At 39.8% G+C, this 25,709-nt stretch overlaps 1 protein-coding gene across 1 annotated transcript; it reads left to right on the plus strand.

The window, feature by feature from the left end:
- Positions 1–471: 471 nt before the first annotated feature.
- Positions 472–25,634, plus strand: LOC139939468 (glutamate receptor ionotropic, NMDA 1-like). Its single transcript, XM_071935411.1, has 18 exons — positions 472–740; positions 1,117–1,508; positions 3,057–3,185; positions 7,769–7,948; positions 10,647–10,747; positions 11,225–11,524; positions 11,976–12,207; positions 12,812–12,917; positions 13,789–13,907; positions 14,999–15,160; positions 18,593–18,815; positions 19,295–19,443; positions 19,788–19,945; positions 21,049–21,190; positions 21,462–21,591; positions 22,824–22,969; positions 23,630–23,732; positions 24,171–25,634. The coding sequence occupies exons 2-18, from the start codon at positions 1,200–1,202 to the stop codon at positions 24,308–24,310; spliced, it is 2,829 nt and encodes a 942-aa protein (XP_071791512.1). The 5' UTR covers positions 472–740; positions 1,117–1,199; the 3' UTR covers positions 24,311–25,634.
- The last annotated feature ends 75 nt before the right edge of the window (positions 25,635–25,709 follow it).

Here is a 25,709-nt window from a genome sequence, read left to right on the forward strand (position 1 = left end):
GATTGAGCCTAAAGTTTCACAGATTTGTTATATGTATAAGTTGTGATACACGAAGTGTGGGCCTTTGGACAATGCGTGTTTACCGATGTTGTGCGATTGCTTTAACCATTTCTACCTCCATGCTTTAACAAACATCCACGATCACGATCACTTACTAGATATCTGGGTCAACAGGACAACAACCACCTTAAATAGCGACGACAGTCTGCAATAGCGTATGGCCTACTGAGTCCCTTGACTCAAATTGACAGTCATTGCAATGCTCATTATTATCATGAGATGTTAATCCAACGGCATAATGTTAAGTATTAAGCATCATTACGTGCTGTACGATTCGAGCAAAGAACATCAAATTAACCTCGTTTCGAGCATAGACCCTACCCCTAGCCGGAAATCAAATAAACATTATGTGCTTGACTGTTTCCAAACCACCACCCTTTACAGCAGCATGTGATCACCTACATCTCGCACTACAAGGTTGTTGATAACCTCCTACTATGCGCCGCTGATGAAATCTGCATCGATTGTATTACGCATGTCAAATGCCAAGAGTGCAAGGGAGCAGTTACGGCTTGTCTCCGGCAAGCGGACAGCTCGTCAATAAGAACGGCCGTGTCTTTTCATACCGTGGGCATAGCTAATGGTCGGGCCACTGTAGGCTCTTTTACGGGCGGTCTGTTTCGATGAGCACCTTCACGGGATGATCAGAATTGATTGAAGACGACTGGCATTGTGTTCAGGTAAGAAAATTGTGATTTTTCTCTATAATGTTTCATGGATGACGCGTGGAACGCCATGTTTAACCATGTCCATTATTTACACTGTCATCCACTCTCACTACAAATTTCAACTCATCGTTGTCATGGTTTGAATTCCTTTCAATAAATTCTTCAAGCTTTCCATGTTAAATTTATTCGAATATTGTAACGCATTATTGCGCTTAGTAAAAAAAAAAAAAAAAAAAAAAAAATGTAGTTTGTGATATCAAATTATCATGTTTGTTAATGAATTGAAATGCTTCTCCGAACATGGGGTTATAGCTCCCGTGAGTTGTGGAACTCTATTCTTCCATGCTGAGTTTGCATCAATGAGCTATCGCTTGTTATTTATGTGCAGGATCGTACAGTTGAACCAAGCGGGAAAAGCAGAACAAGTTAGATACAGTAAAATCGGCAAAACAAATCAAACAGATTAAGAAAATGATGCCACACAGCCATCGTATCGTACTTGGACATCGCTACTTTGTCATCTCCTTGGCCTTCTCGTTCCTCTTCCACGTCGCCCGTGTCCTTCCCGCCACCACGGGGACAGATATCTGTGAGATCCACATCGGTGCTATGATGAACACAGTAGAAGACATGGAGACCTTACAGGTAGCGGTCCGGGAGGTGAATGAGAACAGCCGGATCCTACCGGGAAACTACAGGCTCAATGTTACCTCCATTATTATGACCAACAATCCCATCCAGTCAGCAATCAGAGTGTGTGAAAAGATTATTCCGAATGAGGTAAGTAACCCTTAATACACAGTGACTGTACCCGGACCACAGCCTCCATTTCGACCAGATCCGTTTTCCGGATTAACCCCAATCTGTGGTCCGGACGACAGCCTTCATTTCGGCCAGTCAGGAACCCTTATAAATCACACAATTCTTTACCCGGACCACAGCCTTCATTTCGACCAGATCCGTTTTCCGGATTAACCCCAATCTGCGGCTGTACCCGGACGACAGTCTTCATTTTGGCCAGATCCGTCTTCCGGATTAACCCAATCTGAAAGGCTGTACCCTGACCACAGCCAACATTTCGACCAGATCCGTTTTCCGCATTAACCCCAATCTGCAAAAACTATATTTTTTGGATGATTCATGGCCAGGCTCACAAAGATCTGGGTCTCATGTACCTATAGCTGCATTCAATAACAATGAGTACGATCCGGAATCCGGACCAGAGAAACGATGCTCAAACACAGATTCACATTTTTTATCATTATCTTACTTATTGTCAGTTCAAATGAAATGGGTAAAAACACCGACTTAAAATCCAACCGCCTATATTGACCAACGCGCTTTTGCTTTCCAATTTACAAAAGAAGGATTTTTCACCTTCTAGTGTGACATCACCTATAAATTATGACATTTTACATTGCAGATGGAGTTTTTGGACCATGCTTAAAGTACACCGTGTATGTAGTGATAATCTCTAAAAAAGAGTTCAGGTGGTTCTGCTTATGACTGCCCATGACTCGATTTCCCTAAGAACTAATTAATATTCACGTTCAGCGATTCTGCACTTACGGTGCCCCTAATACACAAACACGGTATGGGCAAAAGCAGATCGTTCCATGATATTAGGCCGGTCCCGTATGTCATGGATGTCTTTCTTGTTTGGGTCTATATATTTACGTATACGCTGTCCTCTTTTCACCATGTCATGGTTTTAATGATGTATTTCTTTTGGGGTCAATAATAATATTCAGGTGTTCGATGTCCTCTTGTCACAATGTAATGGTTTTAATGAAGATCTTTCTTTATTTGGGTCAATATTTGGGTACGATGTCCTCTTGTCACCATGTCATTGTTTTAATGAATGTCTTTCTTTTGGGGTCATTATATTCAGGTATACGCTGTCCTCTTGTCACAATGTCATGGTTTTAATGAAGATCTTTCTTTATTTGGGTCAATATTTGGGTACGATGTCCTCTTGTCACCATGTCATTGTTTTAATGAATGTCTTTCTTTTGTGGGTCAATATATTCAGATAGACGCTGTCCTCATGTCACAATGTCATTATGGTTTTAATGAATGTCTTTCTTTATTTGGGTCAATATTTGGGAATACGCTGTCCTTTTGTCACCATGTCATGGTTTTAATGAATTTCTTTCTTTTGGGGTCAATATATTCAGATAGACGCTGTCCTCTTGTCACAATGTCATATAGTTTTAATGAATGTCTTTCTGTTGGGGTCAATATATTCAGGTTATACGCTGTCCTCTTGTCACAATGTCACGGTTTTAATGAATGTTTGTCTTTTTGTTGGCCAATATAATTATTCAGGTATACGCTGTCATCTCGGGTTACTCTCCTGAGTTGTACATGTCATCAGTATCTGTTTCTTATACCTGTGGATTCTATGGTATCCCCGTGATTGGAATATCAGCTAGGGAGTGCATCTTCTCGGATAAGGTAAGTCCTTATTAAAAATTCCTTTTGTTTTGCAGCAACTCGTGCAGCACTCTGAGTCACAATACAAACATCCCATTCTAAAGTCAAGACGAATTTTAGTGCCTCGTGAAATCGTACAATTTCCCGTCTTTTTGTTCAATTAATTTCCGGCAAAATCTCAAAAACGCTACCGAATGAAATGACATTAATATAACATGATGTACATTAATTTCATATTAGGGTTAAGCTACAGTCGAGCGGTTCCGAAAACCAAAGGTATACTTTGCCTATGATCATGAAGTCGTCGGAAAAGATATCCGACGATTCTTACGTTCATGTCATTGTGATGTTTGATCGATCGTTAATTTGATTATTTTGAGTTTTGGTTGTATGTCACGGTGTTGTTTCTTGATTTAGTTTTTCTTTATATTTTAATTATTTATTAACTGTGTGATTTATACAAAATATTGGTAACTTGAGACATCACATTGAATTCAAAGGCTGGCCATCTTTGAAATTAAATGCCGATATAAATTTAACTTTATTGCTAAAGCTTGGTGTTCGAACTTTATCAACAGACCTTTTCATACGAGACCGATTTTACAAGAAGTGACTTGGCTATTCGCATTAATTTATGCAAACCAAATCTTAGTCGAGTGAATGGTATACTAGGGCCTAATTATTAATTAATATCCAATGATTCTTGTGACTTTTAACAAAGATTCAGACCTAAAAAACCATGAAAAAACGACGTTAAAAAATGTCCTGTAGCTGTTCCCAATTCTCCCACTGCTTTGCCCTTGTTTGAGAAGACAGTCTTCCCCCTTGCTCTCCCCTCGAGTTCTCTTGGCCGAACACTGGGGAGGGATAAACACATTGAGGAATGGATCTTGTTAACGTGATAGTATATGTCGTGTACAACAAGCTGAAGTGTGGATTCATCCATTTGATGTCCAACAATAGCAACATGACCTTTATAAATTATATAATGTGATTATCCAGTCAAGATTTCGCATTATTTGCTTTAAAGCCATTGGACACTTTCGGTAAACAGTGATGTCCAAGGCTCACACTTTGTGTATCACAACTTCTATATAAAATAACAAACCTGTGAAAATTTAGGTTCAATCGTTCATCGGAGTCGGGAGAAAATAAAGGGAAAACTCACCCTTGTTTCCGCACGTTTCACCGCGTCATGACATGTGTTTAAAATAAATCCGTAATTATCGATATCGAGAATTGATACTGTTTTTATGTTTTCTCAAAAAGTATAAGCATTTCATGGAATAATATTTCAAGAGAAGTCTGTCACCATTACCTTTTGTAAACCCTGTAAGTTATTTGTAAATCTGTGAACTTTTAATTTTTTTTCTGTACCGAAAGTGTCCGATGGCTTTAAATCGTTAAGCACTTATACTCAGTGTTTGGTATTATGAATGAATTGACAACGTATCGCTTATAGTTATTAATGGTGGTACTCGAAAAGAAAAAACAAATTAGACAACTATTTCAAATAATGAATTGCATCGACATGACATCCTCCCTCCAAAATATATAAATTTAAAACGGCGCCTTACTGTAGGCATACATGTCATTGATACCCTTCACAATATTTGCTGAGACTGTTTAATACGACGGACAACCATTACGTTCCCCGACCTGCTTGTCCTTATCTCTATGTTCATCCTTAGCTTCATACTGATGAGGAAGTAGGCATTCTATTGCACGATCTTACAGTCTCCTCATTTCGTATTCCCGCTGTTTCTCGCCGGAGCCATCGGGGCATATATTGTCCTCTATTTGTCCATCTGCATCTCTTGCTTCACAGTATAGGCTTCTGTATAGAAGGAGCATCATCTTCCTCTCGCTTGGGGCAACGATAATCACGGTCTGTACCGGTCACTTATGATCATAGATGCACACAGACAAAGCAGGATGTGTCTTAATTGAAAATGAATTAAGAAGCAGAGTATTACACAACAACTAGAATAAGACCAAGGAGAAACGAATAAGGTGTAATTATTTGTAATCGTTATTAAAGTAGTAAAAGTAGGATGTTGTTAGTGGATTGGTGAACTTAATTTTGAGGTTCTTCAATTTTGTTACATCCCGTCTGGAACCAAGGTATTTGTATTACAAGCATCACGAATGCTATATTATAACCGTTTCTTGAATGCTAAATAAAGTATACAGTTTTGTTCCATGCGGCAGGTAACGTTTTGTTTCAACCGAAATTATTTTAATCTGTGTTACGCAACAAGAACTCATTTGGCAATAATAATGATGTGTGTATGAATAGGCCTATTTCAAATGATCATTATGTATATTATGTTTAGTTACTTGAATTGCCTTAATTCCCATTCCTGGAAATCAACTCGGTATAGACGAGCGCAGTTGTACAGAACATCCCACTAAAGCCATCTTCACGCAAGATATTTGTGTATTGAGGAACACACTATTATACTGTTAATACTCATGAATTCGTCTACACAATTCTGAACGTATTAAAACGTGGCGACATACCCGCGGATAATTGGTGGTTTGTCTATAAATTGCGTTTGAACGATATGTAATTTTCAGACCCCGATTTCAGCATAACACAGCGTTAATTATTATCATAACGAATGCAGACCTCATGCCTTAGTTCGGCAATCTCTCTTAAAATTTATGGCAATAAATGAATAAATAAATAAGCCGTTTATTTATAGTATGAAGCATTTTAAAAATAATTTCACTTCGAATATTGTGGTTATGGAAAAAGATATCAGAATTCATCCCCCGAAATTTGAATCTGAGGAGCGTTTCTGTCAGATTTGTTTCTCAGATTGTCTTCCAATCATGGAATATTTTAGAGTGTTTAGTGTATAGTATATATAAAATGTGAACTTTTTATGAGCTAGGCATGGGAGGGCACATCTTTTTTTGATGACATTTTTTTTTCTTTTTCCTTTTTACTTTTACCTTCCCTGGACGGCCTGTGCTTGTTTTATTGTTTTGTCCGAAGAATTAGAATAAAATAAAATAAATAAATATTCTTCCTGCGTGGACATAACCGCTCTGGAAATCAGGCTCTCTCACGATGTCCATTCACAGATACCCAGTTTGTCAAACGAATAGTGTTATTATGGTTTTGCTCATGATGCGGACGTTGAAGTTTTAGTTAAATATTAAAGAAAACGTTGCCTTGGATCGGTCGAGTTGGTATAAAAAAGCGTTTGTAACCGTTTGTTATAAATGCATGTGGGTAGAAAGATGTTGTAAAAGTAGAATACAATGATCCACACAAACATGCCTCGAAATTGCACGGTTTTCCTTTTACCTCGTCGACTAACACGGTCGGCCAATTATGTTGACTCCCATAAATGGCCGACCGTGTTAGTTCGCAAAGTAAAAGGAAAACCACGTAATTTCGAGGCAAACTTGTGTGGATCATTGTATTCTACTTTTAAAACATCTTTCCAACCATATGCATTTTATAAAAAACGGTTACAGACGCTTTTTATAGACCAACTCGTCCGATCCAAGGCAACGTGTTCCTTTAAAGTCAACACAAGACTTACACTTCGAACGTTTTGTATGATCTCTAACGGTTTTATTTCTTGATAAGGTATTTTTTATTTCTACAGAAAAACTGCTAAGATTCATCATCAGATATAAAGCGTTTTAAATCAATCTGTCAAATACAGTTACTTTTTTCGTCGTGGCAATTTCATGAACCTTTTTTCATTGTTCGATTCCTCCAATCCTATGCATCTTATCTCTCACAATCCTTCTGACTTTACTTGTTTGAACGACCTCCATATCTTTTCAGTCAGCCTTGATCATGAAACGTGCTGATTACATTCACCTGTCACAAACGCCATACAGTTGTGCATGCACTAGGCAGACGCACACACGCATGCGTTACGTCACCATTAGCCCTAAGACAAAAGGCGAAATTTTAACCCATTTTGCAAACAAAATAAGTTTTAGTGCGCACAAGCTTTATGCTAATTATTTGTTCATACCCATCAAGAAATTTAAAGGCTACCCTGGGTGATCGGGCATTTGTGTACGCCGCTCCAAAACTATGGAATAATCCCCATCTTTGTATTGGACAATCATCTTAACTTTTGTATTTAAACCAAATTTAAAAAACAATTTGTTTACTTTACTCATTTAGTTCCTTTTTTATCTGTTTTTGGTATTTATTTTTCTTTAAAAATGTTTTATATATTGTAATGCGCTTTATATTCATATAGGTGTTGATCAATATGTCTGTTCTTATTGTTTACATGACTTTAAAAATGTTTTATTTATTGTAATGCGCTTTATATTCATATAGGTGTTGATCAATACGTCTGTTCTTATTGTTGACATGACTTTATTTTGTATACCTTCCTGAATCAAATCTGCAGCCGTTTCCTTTTACCAAGGATTCTCTGCTAGTGCGTGTGCATCTTAAATAAGCAAATGCACCTAAGATTGTTTAAACACTTCTTGTCGTGACTCAAACATTCTTCGTTGTCCTCGTTGTGATCTATACTGCATAATACCTAGTTTCAATATCGTCACTTATATACCCACCCATTTCAACTATGTTTCCTCCCTCCATTGGTAAACAGCACATCCACAAATCGTATCTCCGTACGGTACCAGCCTACTCCCATCAGGCCATTGTATGGGCAGATATTGTGGAGCATTTTGAATGGAGCAGTGTGGTTATTATAACTAGCAGTGACCAAGATGGCCGTTCAATTCTCAGCACGTTCAGGAAACGCATGGTGGATTACCACAGATTCAAGGTAAGATTCGTAATTGGACATTACGCTGAGCAGGGAATCGCGTAGACTGGTCCTTGCGGATAAAATACAGTCACCGGTCTTACAGGCACAATGCTTTCATTGGATAAACGTGCTGTGACGTAAGCTTTCCTTGTGTTATGATTGGTCCGAGGTGAAAGATGATGGCCAGCTTGCACTTCGATCGTCTTTATGCATCTTCGTATGTTTGGGTGCGTTCGTTTAGCTTCCCTGGGTCATCCCCGGTCTGCCCCGGTGCGTTTGAATAGCTTTTGACGTCATTCCGGGGGCTCACCCAGGTCAGCCCCCAGTGCACTGCTTGTGGAGTTGGTCACTTGGGGGCTGGCCCCAGGTAAACGACGTCACTACGAGAGCGGTGAGTGGTCGTTCGTTTAGCTCTTGTCAGTGGCTCACCCGAGTGAGCACCGCGGGGGAGACCCAGGGAAGCTAAACGAATGCACCCAATGTGACGAGGTCATACAGCAAATGTGGCAGGATCTCGAAGTGTGACGTAAGATGTTCAGTTGAGCAACCCTTTAGCCGTGCGTGTCTGTATACAAAAATGGCGCGATTATATGGTGGCCCCGAAGGGACATCGCATAACGCAAACGTGTGCGCACACGTATGCAACGTCGTGAAACAAATCGCGAATATATGCGCACACGTATACAATATCGTGAAACAATTCGCGAATATGTGCGCACACGTATGCAATGTCGTGAAACAATTCGCGAATATGTGCGCACACGTATGCAATGTCGTGAAACAAATCGCGAATATATGCGCACACGTATACAATATCGTGAAACAATTCGCGAATATGTGCGCACACGTATGCAATGTCGTGAAACAATTCGCGAATATGTGCGCACACGTATGCAATGTCGTGAAACAAATCGCGAATATGTGCGTACACGTATGCAATCTCGTGAACCAAATCGTGAATATGTGCGCACACGTATGCAATTTCGTGAACCAAATCGTGAATATGTGCGCACACGAGTGCGATTTGTTTTGCAATGTCGTAAATTTTATTGCATACCATGTTGCATACCATAAGGATGATGTCATAGTTGTGGATAATTTATTACCGATCTAGGGAGTACTGTGGCGCTACAGCAGGCTCCCTCTGTAAAGCATGTGTATACCCAGGAACTTGGCACCAGGCCAAGGACGACCACACGCCTCGCTTGCCTCACAACAAAGACTACTGCTGCAATGACTACCGCTTATCTCACTGTTGGAAAGAAACCCCCCAGATCATTAGACATTTTATTCAAAGGTATGCAACATGGTATGCAATAAAATTCACGACATCGCAAATAATATTCGCAGACGTGTGCGCACATATTCACGAATTGTTTCACGACATTGCATACGTGTGCGCACATATTCGCGAATTGTTTCACGACATTGCATACGTGTGCGCACACATTTGCGATATGCGATGTCCCTTCAGGGCCACCATATTAAACCTAATCGTATGGTGGCCCTGAAGGGACATCGCATATCGCAAACGTGTGCGCATACGTATGCAATGTCGTGAAACAATTCGCAAATATGTGCGCACACGAATGCAATGTCGTGAAACAATTCGCGAATATGTGCGCACACGTATGCAATGTCGTGAAACAATTCGCGAATATGTGCGCACACGTATGCAATGTCGTGAAACAGTTCGCGAATATGTGCGCACACGTCTGCGAATATTATTTGCGATGTCGTGAATTTTATTGCATACCATGTTGCATACCTTTGAATAAAATGTCTAATGATCTGGGGGGTTTCTTTCCAACAGTGAGATAAGCGGTAGTCATTGCAGCAGTAGTCTTTGTTGTGAGGCAAGCGAGGCGTGTGGTCGTCCTTGGCCTGGTGCCAAGTTCCTGGGTATACACATGCTTTACAGAGGGAGCCTGCTGTAGCGCCACAGTACTCCCTAGATCGGTAACAAATTATCCACAACTATGACATCATCCTAATGGTATGCAACATGGTATGCAATAAAATTCACGACATTGCAAAACAAATCGCACTCGTGTGCGCACATATTCACGATTTGGTTCACGAAATTGCATACGTGTGCGCACATATTCACGATTTGGTTCACGAGATTGCATACGTGTGCGCACATATTCGCGATTTGTTTCACGACATTGCATACGTGTGCGCACATATTCGCGAATTGTTTCACGACATTGCATACGTGTGCGCACATATTCGCGAACTGTTTCACGATATTGTATACGTGTGCGCATATATTCGCGATTTGTTTCACGGCATTGCATACGTGTGCGCACACGTTTGGGTTATGCGATGTCCCTTCGGGGCCACCATAGTTTTACATTAAAAAGGAAACATTACAAGACACAAGCAGACAACCTTGACTCACACGTTAAAATAAAAATGTAGGCTTTTGTGAACCATTGCTCTCCATTGATACGTAGATCTGCGATGGTAACCAAAATGAACCCCTCAAAAATGTTTAGTTCTCAAATGGTGCTTTCTTTTAATTTTAAAGGTTTTATTTCGTCTCCCTTTCCCAATCATGTTGTTGCAGTCCGTTGGGATTATTGTTGTTTCGTTGCTTTTGGTCTCGACCAACCGATTATCAGAATTTGGAAGATGTTGGCTTCGGTGTCTAGGGGTGTCGATCATGAGTACGAGTCCATGATGATGATGAATAATTTATGTTTTGTTCTAGATGGAGAGATCTATTACGTATAAACCTGGAAATAACAACATGACAGATGTACTTATTGAAGTCAAGAAATGCCAAGCTAGAGTTATACTTCTCTACGCGAGGTAGGATAGGATTATCGCATATTTAGGCAAATGTTTTCTGCTGTTAAATATAATGTATTTTTGTCATCCGAATTCCTGACTTCAGTTTAAACTATTTCCCTAAACAATATTGCTGATATCGAGAGAATGCATTAAAAAACTGAACCAATTCCAAACCAATTTAAATCAAAATCTGCATGCAAGATTATTGAATTTGACCAATGTGTAAAGACTGAACCCCAATCTCCATAGACCTTTTATTATGCAAACATTGGTATTCGCGCATTGGGCGTTGAATGAGGTGCATGCTGGTCTAGCTAGCGATCAAACGTTAGCTAGACCAGCGTGCACCTTATTCAACAGAATTGTAGGCCTCAGGTTTAAGAAAAGCTACCACGCAGCTATAGTCTAATCTGTTCTATAATTGAAACATTACATTGGGTTCATTTTCATCTTCTCTTAAAGCTCTTTTACATCACCAATGTTTTAACTTTACAGTGAAAAAGACGCATGTACTGTCTATCAAGACGCACAACGTCTTAACATGACACAGAGTGGTTATGCCTGGCTCGTTACTGAGCAGGGAGTTACTGGAGATGCATTGGTTTCAGCCCCAGAGGGTGTGATTGGCATGCGTCTCAAACACGGTGGAGACACCAAAGCCCACATCAAGGACTCCGTAAGGGTGGTGGCCAAGGGGATCCACAGCTTCGTCCAGAATAAAGGGACTCAACCACCACCATCCGATTGCAGACAACCCGGGGAAAGTTTATGGCCTAGCGGTTCGCTTTATTACAAGTACGGAGCAATTTTATTCAGTTTACTTCGAGAAAACGAGGCTTGAAAAAATAAAAATTAAGACTATTCGTGTTCATTTCCCATTGTTCTTTAAGGAGCTGACATTTGTATGTAACTCGTTCCCTATGTTTCAACAAGAAAAGTTTGTCTCTGTTCAACCCCGAATAATTAAAAAACATATAAACAGTAAAAAACACCCAAATTGCTAAAACAGTTTAATAAAATTACTTTATACGGGCTTACTCTGTGTTTGACTTGGTTCTTCCAGTGCTTCTAATGTTGGATTACATTCTTCCACTGGTCTGTCTTCTTAATGCGAAAAACCATCATTGACATGACCATTCAGATAAGCGCTATGGGACAACATTCTACCCCAAACAATTTACCGAAGTTACAGTGGTTATTATAATGAAGTATTTTACAAATCTGTATCTACAACATCTTGTTTTAGAAACCTCGTAGATGCAATCATTTTACAAGGAGAAACGGGCATGATCGACTTTGACGCAAATGGCGACCGTAAGTCTGCCAACTACGACATCATCAACATTCAGGGCAGTGAAGAAGTTTCTATTGGAGAGTGGTTGTCAGCGACTGGGCTTGCTACCAACCAGAACACACCGGTGTGGCCCGGCGGGATACGGGACCGACCAGAAGGCTACGAACTCCCCACTCATCTAAGGGTAAGTATGTGACTGATGGCTTGGGGCCTATAGTTTATAATGAGATGCTTATTGGAACTAGAATTTACAAAGGTATCTATCGAACAATAAATGAGGAGGGAACTATTAATCAATTCATACGACTGGTGTTGTTTTCGGTAATGAATTGGTCATAATAACAACATAACTATCTCGTGATTTCTCCTAAACTATTGTAACGCAGTGGTATGGAATGATACATTAATTTGGTAATTACTTCGAAAAGCAAATTACAATAAAAACCTTACTTGTTTACAAACATGCACACCAACTGTTGATAAGGTATAAGTATCTGGTTTTAGAGAAAGTGATTAAAAAATAATCGAACTCAGATTGTCCGTGTCAATTACGGATTATTACTGCTAGTCTCTAGGCATTTATATACATGGGTATAACTGCTTTGGATTTTCGGTGATTATGGGTTTGTTCATTGGTTAATCCTGTTCATCGCACGTTCATTAATGGTTGACCTCTTTAAAGGTGCCAGCCGGTCAACGTCAACACATCACTCTATATTGCTGCTCGTATTGATATGTCACCGCACGATTTGTATTTGTCTTGTTCTGGTTTGTTTTCTTTCTCTTAGGTGGTAACGCTAAGAAACCCTCCGTTTGTCTACATAAATGACAGTGATCCAGTTACCAAAAAATGCGTCGGGAATGATTCAGTTCCATGCTTAGCAGCAAACGGAAGTAAGTCAGACTGCGTCCAATAAGGCGACTGCACTCATGACTACGGTTGGATTATTGGGTCTTTATGTGTTGAAATTCATGACGTCCTGAGCAACAGTTGTAGCCATAGCCCTAGACTCTAATTCGAACACGGCATAAATACTTTACAAACACACATCTAAATGCCCAACGGTCGCGCTCCCTCTGTGTCGAATTCAAATACTTTGTTTGTTTTCTTTGGTTAAGAATTTAGTCTCGTGAAGACACTGGGTAATGGAAAGGTTTGCGGTAATGTTACCGTAAACCTAATGACTATATCTAAAGACACTGGGTGTTCTCTGAAACCCCCACCTTAGTTCCCGCATATCGTAACATTGAAATTCGGATCAAAAGAATAAGGATTATTTAAGATTTGTCTGATAGATCCATTGAAGTGCGAATTCCTCATAAGCGATGCGATTTAGGTGGCTTGACGGTCTCCTTGAAAGCGTGTATTTTTTTTGGCGGGGGGGGGGGGGGGGGGCTTCTGACGGATTCCAAGCCGGAGAGCCAAACCCTGTTTCATAAAGGACCCCATACAGCATGACCGAGCCCCGGTCCGAGCCACGTGCTTTCAATGATGCGAGAATTTATTTTAGTCGGGCAACAAAAGGAGAACAGCTCTGAAACATTTCTTGTATTTTTAATTTATAGACTTATCTTAGGCCTACTTTTCCCGTTATAGCAGTAGGGGCGCGAGGCAACGCCCCGCCCCTCCACGGCACGCCCCCGTCAAACTCATTATCGTGATCCACCCCTTGTAATAAACCCGTTTGATAGCATGGTCCGGAAATATGAATTTCAACTAAATTAGTTATGTTTTGAGTGTTATTTAAAAAAAATCCACATCTAGGTCTCTGGCAGTGCTGCTCAGGATTCTGCATTGATCTCTTAAACTCACTCTCCAAAGAGTTAAACTTCACCTTTGACCTACATAGCGTCTATGACAACCAGTTTGGAAATTACGAAAAGGTAAGGTATTGGTTGTCGTTTGTGGCTTTTACATCGTATACACCTTTGTAAACGTGTTTTTTTGCGCTATGGTGTGTGCAACGTGTAATGCTATCCACCTATGGTGTTGGCAACGAATGATTTTGAGCTATGGTGCTGGCAACGCGTGTAAATGCTGTTAGCATAGTGTAATTATTTTGAGCTATGTTGTCACTCCGGTGATGGCAACGTATAAGTTGGCAACGTGTTATGCTGTTGCACCATAGTGTTTGGCAACGTGTAATGCTTTTGAGCTAATGTGTTGGCAACGTGTAATGCTATTGAGCTATGGTGTTGGCAACGTGTAAGTTGGCAACGTGTAATGCCAGGGTTGGCAACGTGTAATGCTTTTGAGCTACGGTGTTGGCAACGTGTAATGCTAGTGAGCTATGGTGTTGGCAACGTAATGCTATTGAGCTATGGGGTTGGCAATGGGTAATGCTTTTAAGCTACGGTGTTGGCAACGTGTAAGTTGGCAACGTGTAATGCCAGTGTTGGCAACGTGTAATGCTTTTGAGCTACGGTGTTGGCAACGTGTAATGCTATTGAGCTATGGGGTTGGCAACGTAATGCTTTTGAGCTAATGTGTTGGCAACGTGTAAATGCTATTGAGCTATATATAGTGTTGGCAACGTGTAAGTTGGCAACGTGTAATGCCAGTGTTTGGTAACGTGTAATGCTATTGAGCTATGATGTTGGCAACGGGGTCTTTTTCAAGCACAGCACCCCATGCTCTTGAATTTACTTCCTGAAAATCTCGGGGAACATCTCATTATTCAGCAGCAACTGAAGACACACCTGCAGGTACCTGTTCACACTTTCTTTTCCTTCCACATGATAATTCCCTCTTTTTCATCTTGCCGGCACCTTTGAATGTTTTTTTAAGCAGAATTTGTGCGCCTTTACAAATGCTGTACACGTCTTAATGACTTCCTGGGTTATGGCTTTGTATGCTGTCCTGCAGAAGGGGTTCTGTTTCATGATTTGTACATACCGAGGAGAACGTTAAAACAACTAAATTGAGTTTAACAAAGACGATTTTTTTTACCATAGTGTTTGTTTCATTTCCCAAGATCAACGGCACAGAGAAGCGATGGAATGGAATGATCGGCGAAATACTTGACGGTAAAGCAGACATGATAATGGCCCCTCTGACCATCACTAACGAGCGAGCACGTTTTGTTGACTTCTCCAAACCGTACAAGTATCAGGGCTTGACAATACTCGTCAAAAAGGTTAGTGTTGGTTGTTTTCCTTAATCTAAATATCATGTCTATTGTGAAATGAGGGGGTGGGTGGCGAAAGAGTTCTTTTGAACTTGTCCCCACTCTATTCGGCGGAACCCGTTTGTAAATAATGTGAATGAATGAAGTATCTCTCTACATTTAGTTCCACGTATGTAGCCCAATTGCTATCAATTAAAATAAACTGAAAATCAAATCAATGTACCTTAGAGGGCGCTGCACCGCGGCAACCACCTTTTTGTACAGCTCTCTTTCAATGTTGTGAAATTCGTCATTTTTTTACTGTATCGTACCGTCCTAGTTTATCGTCTTAATTTGTCTTACTAGTCTACATTATGGCACCAAGATGTGTGATGGTGTGGTTTTTCGTCGTTTTGATATCTCTGATGAGCAGTATTGGACACATTTGTGCTACACTATCCGACGGAAACATTGCATGTGGGTGGCCATTACATGAACGCATTGTGTACGGACGCAACGAGCTGTTAAATCTTCGCGGATCTTCGGCAGGCATTGTCTTGCCCAGCAAAGACATTCCCGAGGACTTACGAAAACGCAAACGGGGTAGGAAAGGTGGAATCCGAACCCGTCTTCGGCGTCGAAGATTCAACCCAGCACTGCCATCAATCATTACAGGTAATGCACGATCCCTTTGCAACAAACTTGATGAACTATCTGCAAACACTAAATATCTAAATGAATACAGAGATTGCAGCATGATGTGTTTCAGCGAAACATGGTTTAAAGACAGTAACATTGATACAAATATTGATGGCTTCATCTGTAAACGTATGGATAGGTCCCCTGAATCCGGAAAGTTATCGGGCGGAGGTGTGTGTATTTACATTAATCAAAGATGGTGCAACAACATTTGTGTCAAACAAAGCCATTGTTTACCCGATGTTGAGTATATTACTGTGGGACTAAGACCATTCTACCTTCCGAGAGAGTTTCCCCAGATATTTGTCACCGTTGTATACATACAGCCAAAAGCAGACAGTGCTACTGCATCTTCTATCCTTGCTCAACATGTTCAAGAACTGGAAAAGAAATCCCCAGATGCTGTCAAACTCGTTATGGGTGACTTTAACGAATGTGATTTAAAGCATGTGATGCCTCACTGCCACCAGTATGTCAATATTCCTACTAGGGGACATCGTACCCTGGACAAATGTTATGGGAACATACCCGATGCTTATAAACCATACAGTAGAGTACCGCTCGGAAAGTCGGATCACGACATGATATATCTTCTCCCAAAATATAAACAAAAACTGAAGCAAAACAAACCTGCTATAAAAACGATCAGGAGCTTTAATCAAGACAACACAGAAACTCTACGCAGCTGTTTTGATTGCACAGACTGGGATGTTTTGTTTTCTTCCAACTCAATTGAAGAATCTACTGATGTAATCACCGAGTACATCAAGTTTTGTGAGGACTGTATTGTACCAGAAAAAGTTATCAAGACTTTTCCAAACAACAAACCATGGATGACAAAAGACATAAAAGAACTCATCAACAGGAAACATATGGCGCACATAAATAACAATCTTCAAGACAAACGCAAACTACAAAAAGAAATCAACCATCTCGTCAAACAATGCAAGAAAAATTATGCCCGGAAAATCGAACATAAATTCGGAAAAGGCGACCACAAGAGTGCTTGGGAGGGATTGAAAGTCATCACAGGATTTGGCGTCCGCAATAAATCGGAGATACCACAAGGTGATCTGAATTTATTTGTTAACGACCTCAACCAATTTTATGGCCGGTTTGATCGCAATAACAATACAAATGGAGATGAAAACCACACCAAGCTGTGCATGGAGCTGGGCTCACAGGGAAATGCATCCGAGCGAATCGTCCTTACTAACGGTCAAGTTGAAAAGTCCTTCAAGTCGATTAGGACGAACAAATCTGCAGGACCAGATGGGATCCGCGGTAAGATTTTAAAAGCGTGTCTCAAAGAGCTTGCAGGAGTCTTTCAACGATTATTCCAATGGTCTTAGACACTTATACAATCCCTAGTCTATGGAAATCCTCAACAGTCATTCCAATTCCCAAGATAACGAAGCCAGCTGTTCTCAATTACTATAGACCGGTTGCCCTCACACCTATTGTGTGGAGATGCTTTGAACGGGTCATCAAAGGTATTCTGCTCAACGAAACAAGAAATGCAGCGGATCCTTTTCAGTTTGCCTATCGTGCGCATCGTGGTGTGGATGATGCAACTATGACATTATTGCATAACATTTACGGGCACATTGACAATTGTAAAAGCTATGTACGAACATTATTTATTGACTTTTCCTCTGCCTTTAACACAATAAGGCCACAGTCTCTTTTGTATAAATTACAGCATTTGAAAGTTAACCCACACCTTTCCCTCTGGATTAATGATTTTTTACTGCAGCGACCACAAAAGGTCAATGGTTTTTAACTTTTAAAAAAACATTCAACCTGTACAACTTGTTAAAATTAATGACATGTCTGTTGAAGTGGTAAAGGAATACAAGTCTCTGGGAACTGTAATTGATGATCAGCTGAACTGGAACTCTAACACCACGAAAATCTATAAGAAGGCTAATCAACGGTTGTACTTTGTCAGGAAGCTGAAGTATTTTAATGTTAACACCCGGATTCTTAATCTATTTTATCAGAGTACTATTTTATCCTTGTTGACTTTTTGTGCAATCACTTGGTTTAATTCACTTTCAGTTTTTACTAGGCAAAAACTAGTTCGCATTACCAAACAAGCCAGTAGGATTATTGGTTCAGATAATGACGGTCTTCAGGAATTAGTTAAGAATAGACTTATGAGTAAGTTCCACTGTATTTTGTCTGACAACACGCATCCCTTTACCCACTGATTGTTCACAACAAATCTGGTAGGATCCGTCAACTAAGCCTTAAGACTAACAGGTTCAAGAACTAATTTTTACCTATTGCTATCCATGATTTTAACTGTAATTTTATTAGATAACTACAATGCATCCAGCCCTTTGTACTGCCTTATTGTTTATTATTGTTTTATTTGATTTTCTGGCATCTCCTGTGCAATTTGGCCTCTTTTAATTTGGGGAGGGGGTCCACTACCCAATCATGCTTTAGCGTTTGACTGTTTGTTTGTTTGTTTGTTTGTTTGTTTATATAAACTTTAATGGTTTTTACTTATATTAAGGTTATTGTTTTATGTCGTATTGTGGTAATTCTTGTGCAATTTTACATTTTAATATTTTATATGTTGCTGTACAATAGGATTGTAAATTTCATGTATTTTTATATACTTGACGAAATAAACCATTCAGTTCAATTCAATTCAGTTCAGTTCATTCCCTACTCATTTTTAGCATACAAAATCGAGATGCTACCACCTTGGTGATTGCATATCTTTAAACAAAAACGTCATTCTTCTTCCAGATGGAAATGAACACCAACCTTCTGTCGTTCATGCGTCCATTTGAGATCTCCCTCTGGATTCTTATCGGCATCTGCATCCATGTCATACCGGTAGTAATCTATCTACTCGATAGGTTCAGTCCGTTCTCCCATCGCCGGAATGATGAGGAGCAGACGGCATTGAATCTCTCTCAGGCAGTATGGTTCTCATGGTCAGTGGTGCTCAACAGTGGAGTTGGAGAAAGTAAGTTACTGTAGCCAAGCGTCATTGTGTCTTCTCAGACAATGTTACTTGGTTCCTATTGTCGCGTTTCGTGCTCTTGGCTCGAGTTGACTATTACTGAACGACGAGTTGACAATGAAAATGGTATAACGAGTTTATTGAACTAACGAGTGGACAAAGCGAAATCGAGTTGACGTAAAGTTAAATATCGAGACCGTTAACAAAGGAAAAAGAGAGTTAACAAAATGAGACTCGAAAAGTGAACAATAAAGTCAGACAGATCAATGCAACATAAATTCACTAAATAAGGTAAAATCTGCATGAGAATTGGAAAGCGGAAAGTCGAAATGGCCCAGTGATGCTGTATTTTATTGCCTTCAACCTTTTGTCAGCAAAATTACTTTTTGTAAAGAGCCTGACGCCCTTCCTCCGGGCACACTCTTCAGCTGTATTATACATAGTAGGCTTTGAAATGCATTTACCTTTTCATTTCACTTTAGGAACACCACGGAGTTTCGGTGCTCGAGTTCTGGGTGTGGTCTGGGCGGGGTTTGCCATGATCATGGTCGCGTCATATACGGCCAACCTCGCTGCATATTTGGTCTTAGACCGACCAGAGGCTCGCATAACTGGTATCAATGATGCAAAGGTTAACAACTATTCAAAATGTCCTGTCATTTATATATATTTTTTTCTCCCGACCTTGGTGGTACTTTAGATTGAATGATTGCAATCCAGGTATTTAGTCAATCAGTTTGTTACACAAGATGTGCACGAAGTGAAATTAAAATGCGTTTCGTTGGCCGTATGCAAATTGTTTTACGTTAATGACCAGCTGGACATATGTTTCCAGATGTTTCAATTGTTGCATGTAGTCCCGTGTAGACATTGTTTTACCGTAGTTGTACTTCGAATATCCGTTTTCTATCTGCTTTTTCTAACCTTGCGAAATAAGAAATGAAGTGAAATGAAGGCGTTCTTTTCACATTATAGATTCGAAATCCATCGGATTCTTTTAAGTATGCAACGGTAAGTAAAAGCTCAGTGGAGATGTACTTTCGTCGGCAAGTTGAGCTGTCCACCATGTATCGATTCATGTTAAAGTATAATTACGACGATGCTGATGACGCTATTCGTGATCTCAAGAGTGGGTAAGCAATAGTTTCGGATAAATATCTTATTGGCTGCACCTTTACTATCAATCCGTATGGATAACTGTTTAGAATATGTTGTCCTGCCCCTGTAGGACAGATCCGTATGGTTTTGACACTATCCCGGCATGCAATATTACATCTTGGCGAATATATATCTGAAAAGGACAGAATGCACAGAGTTTTGTATGTGAGCTGTGTTGCACAGCACAATAATTTTTAACTTGCTGCAATGGCGTGTACGCCAACTTCGCAAGACATTTGATTTCAACATAATACTATCGTGGCCCTTGGCCGGCTGTGTATTAAACTTAAAGGAACACGTTGCCTTGGATCGGACGAGTTGGTCTATAACTGAGCGTTTGTAACCGTTTTTTATAAAATGCATACGGTTGGAAAGATGTTTTAAAAGTAGAATACAATTATCCACACAAGTTTGCCTCAAAATTGCGTGGTTTTCCTTTTACTGCGCGAACTAACACGGTCGGCCATTTATGTGAGCCAAAAATTTGACTCCCATAACGAGGTAAAAGGACAACCGTGCAATGTTTGTGGCATGTTTGTGTGGATCATTGTATTCTACTTTTACAACATCTTTCTACCGATATGCATTTTATAAAAAACAGTTACAAACGCTTTTCAAAGACCAACTCGTCCGATCCAAGGCAACGTGTTCCTTTAATTGAAAAGTAAAGTGTAATTGTCACAATACAAACCACTAGGGCAGTAACTATTGACAACTCAACTTACGATGAATCCTAATTCTTTGCACACATTGCAAATATATTAGCATATATTTGCCATGTCGAAAAGATTATCACAATATGTCTTGCAAATATTTGCTGCGACTATGATGTCGCAAATGTTTTCGCAAATATACTTCAAATATTAACGATGTCGCAAATATATTTGCACATAATGTGTTGTCGCAAGTATACTTTTTGCCAATTTATATCTGCAAAGTCAATGGATGTGTGATGTCCCTTTAGAGCCAAAATACTATCCACTAAAGCTTAAACCACTAATAATTTCAACAAATTTTGAAACGTAATTAATAAATGCATCAAGTCTAAAAAAACTATTCTCTTGTTCTTATCTTTTAGTGTCTTAGATGCGTTCATTTGGGATTCAGCAATGCTTGATTTCCAAGTTTCTCAGGATTGTGGGCTTATTACTGTTGGTGAACTATTCGGTAGATCAGGATTTGGTATTGGACTCTCCAAGAACAGCATGTGGACTCAAAAAGTGAGCTGCAACGGTCGGTTTCCTGACCTTTTACATTGGTTTTGGGTTTTCTTCTGTTGATGTTGTTGCTGTTGTTGCTGTGATGCTGTTGTTGTTGTTGTTGTTGTTGCTGCTGCTGCTGCTGCTGTTGTTGTTGTTATTGTTGTTGTTGTTGTTGTTGTTGGTGTTGTTGTTGTTGTTGTTATTATTGTTGTTGTTGTTGTGTTGTTAATGTTTGAGGGGGCTAAAATAAAAACAAATTGCGTCTAAACAATTATCTTGTTCATTTCAGGTATCTTTGCGCATCTTGGAGTTTCACGAAAAAGGGAAAATCGGTGGGCTGGAAAATACATGGATCACCTCCCAGCAATGCGGGGTGAAATCCATTCAGCCAACAACACTTGGGCTTTCTAGTATGGGAGGTAGGTTTACATCCAGCGAACGATAGGAAGTACAGAACTGAAATCTATTTATGAAGCGTCTTTAAAAATGTCATGTAAAAAATAATTAACCATAAGGGAAACGAGGATGAATGGGAGGGGGACGATCAACCTGTGACCGCTGGATTAACATGGCGGCGCTCTACCAACTCAACTCTCAGCTATCTGTCCCTTAAGGGCATATGTAACAACATCGTGTATCGCCTGAACGTATAACTATGCTAACGTATAGGAAATACGTTGGTGTACGCTGACATAAGTTAGGGTAGGTTGATGATATTTCCGTAAAAAGCACGCTGTGATACTCTTTTAAAATTTGGAACACGTCGAACCCGAGAAAAATATTGAGCATGTTGACAATTTATCGGCGTACTGAACGTGTGCGTTCTGGAACGTTGCCCGTAAGTTCATGGTACGCTGGCGTACGTTGACATACGTTAGAGGGAAGTTACTCGTAGGTTGTTATACGTTGATGTACGTCGGCTGATGTCTAATCCATGACTGACGTACCTCCAATGATCGTCCCGCTTCCATTCATCCTCGTTTCCCTTAATCCATGAGTGACGTACCTCCAACGAGTCTAAACGTATTCTGAGGTTATGCCAGGAGATCGTGTAACATTACATTATTATTTTATAAGTAAATTATATCCAAAATACTGAGAATATGCCTACACTTCATGTAGGCTAAGGGTAAAACACAAATTACATGTCCATGAATATTCTTTATACCCTGCATACATTAACATTATATCACCCCTTTAACAAATATTCTGCCTTTTCATTGGTTTAGAGCGCGTCACATGATATGTCTTAGTTTTAATAGACGGCGGCCGTGTGATAGTGCGTCGTTTGCCGTGTGATAGTGCATCGTTTGCCGTGTGATTGTCCGACGACTATCAAACGGCGTGCAGTACCCAGACGTCTTTTTACCCACCTCGAACCCAATCAGTTGTGCATCTGTGTATCTGAAACGCGCGTACGAACGTTACGTGTACCAACGTTACGTGTACGAGGATGATAATTAGTCTGTTGGGGCGTTATAAACAAATATTGACTGCTTTAACTCGTGCTAACCCGGACCGTTCCATTTTCCATCGGCTGCGCCTCAGGAAACTAGAACGCTCCGGGGATCACCTCGGGAGTCGTAGTTTTAACCACACCACGTGAATTTTGTGGGATATTTACTGGTGAAATGTGTGTTTTGTTGTGCAGGGGTCTTCCTTCTTGTTGCCGGTGGGTTCCTGGTTGGTTTTGTTATCAATCGCCTAGAAATTTTCTGCAAGCGTCATCAGCAAGCCAAAGAAAGACAGAGTGAGCTTGCCAGGGTCGCCGTGTCAAACTGGAGAGGGACAGTAAGGGTTAGTGCTTGTATCCTAGGCAGTTCTCGTTTCATTTGACTCAATGAACAAGAGCAATTTGCAAATCCGGGTTGTGTGATCATGCTATAATTGTTGTTCTACTACTCTCTTTTCAAAAAACATATACTTGATTGTTGAAAAAATAAATAAATAAGGGACTCCATTGTTACATTGTGAAAGGTGCGTTAGCCCAAACCATCTCTATGTGTTCCCTCCGTTTGGATGTCGCTTTGCGAAAGCCAAGCGATGACGTTTTCCTTGTTTTTATATATTATTTTTTTATATCAGGAGCAAATGTGAACAATAGCCCAACAGACATTGACATGATCAATGAACAGAATGAAATTTGAATCAGACTGAAGGATCTTAAAAGAAGAACGCTGATGGGCTAATCAAATGGTTCACTGCAGCTCAGAATTACCAGAAAAGAATAACAGAAAAACAAAGCTAATTATATGGTATAAAAACACACTGAATTATGTAAGGTGTCCATGCATACGGCATTTAAATAGTTTCCTTGCCTTAAGAAACCCAGTCCCGTTGGTCCTGCAATGCCTCCGTAAGTACCAAACGTAAACGTTTATACAATCTTTAAAAGTTTAAACTGGTGTCCATGCGTCACACAGTAATCTAACCAATCCAAGCTTTGTCTTTATACAGAGGCGACGCAAAAGGAACAGTGCACGATATATGGTTCCAGCCCCAACGCCAGAACCAGTCATCAAAAGCAACGGAATCCAGGGACCTTCTTCACTGGAAAAAGGTACACAGTAATTATAAAGATCAGTATATTGTAACATTCTTATTTATATCCTCTTTACCAATGTTGATGTTCCTGTGTCACGCTATATTGATCCCAAATGGGATATTATTTGGTTCTCATTGGAACCCTCGTCTCCCAATGAATATACAACGACCTACGACAGGACTCCTCAGGTTTTCTCTATCATTCGTTGTTTCATTACCAGGGTTGAGCCACTGCTGACGAAAAAGTCCTAACTCATCAAAATGATGGCATTTGCACTTTTTGATAATTCCTAGAATTATATATTCCAAAGAGCTTTTGGGAAAACATATAGTATCATCAGTGCTAAAGAAGTAGATCAAAGCGCATGACTTATTTGATTTAGAGAAAAACACATTTTTTGTTTATCTGGCAGAAGTTTAACGAATATGAAAATGTTTCATCCGTGCATTACAGAGATGGACGGTGCAATCCCACTTGCCGTTATCCATAGAAGGAGCCGACATGTACCAATGTTACAACCTAACTCTTACCACTGGCCCCCAAGTGCTGAACCATACAGATCATCACCAACCAACAGTCTTCAATCCAACTAAAAAAGGCTTCAAACTTTTATAGGTTGTCATTTTACAGCTGACTTTGTTTGTGTATACAATGCGTATAAGTATTGTTTGAAGCTTTGTATGTGGAGAAATAAGAAGTTATGAGTACAAACACATGGTTGTACCCGCAAGTTTACTATTATTTATAGGTTCTTCTTACAATGCGTATAGTTTCCTTGTAATTTAAATATAGTTCTGTATACCAGGCGGATCCCATATTTTGTTTTTATCACCGGGCAGTGATTGCTGTATAAAGTGAATTTAATGGTATGCTAATCATTTGACCCAGAAAAAGGGGTCATTTCTTTTTGAAATCGCACTTGTTGGTAGGCTAATGGCAGTAATAAGCATCCTGCCATTAAATGACTTCGTCTGATAATTATTATATCCTTCTTAGAAATTATTGTATCCTTTGCTTACAAATCCGACGATGACAAAACCAAAAAGTTACCACCTTTAAGATACCAAACCTCTCTAGTAGTTAGTTCTGTAAACCGAGTTTAGCAAGTTAAATAACCAGCCGTCGATTTCACAAAACTATTCCTAACTTATAGGACTAATCTTTAGGACTTAGGACGAGTCCCAAACCCTGAACTGTAGCATGCAGAACTTTATACGGCGCCGTGGATCGCTCGAGTTTGTCTTTGAATAGCGTTTGTAACCGTTTGTTATTAAATGCATATGATTACAAAGATATTTTATAAGCAGAATATAATGACCCACACAAGTATCACTTGAATTGCGTGGTTTTCCTTTTAACTTGCCGACAAACACAGTCGGCCAATTATGGGAGTCAAATTTTCTAGTCCCATAAATGGCCGACAGTGTTAGTTCGCAAAGTAAAAAGAAAACCACCCAATTTCGAGGCAAATGTGTGTGGATCATTGTGGATTTGTATTCTACTTACAAATCTTCTTTCTAACCATATGCATTTTATAACAAACGGTTCATAAGTTAGGACGATAAACTCCCCAACTCGAGATAAGACGAGTCCTAACTCTTTGTGAAATCGACCGTTGGGCTTTAGTTATAGCTTCACATCAGAATCCGAGACAGCCTTACTTGGTGATGTTTTCGTTCAATTTTGAGAAACAAATTTTTCTCTGTACATTTATAGTTTTCGGTGTGTTGTGAGTCGAGCGCTTTAGATATCAGTTTTTGCAATTTCAGGGGACTCAAATAAAATGTATAAATTTTCTTAAATATCTTGCTTCATGCTGAAAATCATTCTGCTGTAAAAATAAACCCACTTTTGATTGCAGATACATGTGATTGAATTTATTAAATATTTTGGTTGTTACGGTGATAAAACTGTTCTTGTAACTGTATACATGTACATTTACATGTATACCTTTTTATTACATTTGTTGCTACGTTTCGGCCGTAGCTTTTG

This window comes from Asterias amurensis, chromosome 7 (genome assembly GCF_032118995.1).
Source record: "Asterias amurensis chromosome 7, ASM3211899v1".
In the NCBI taxonomy this organism is placed as follows: Eukaryota; Metazoa; Echinodermata; class Asteroidea; order Forcipulatida; family Asteriidae; genus Asterias; species Asterias amurensis.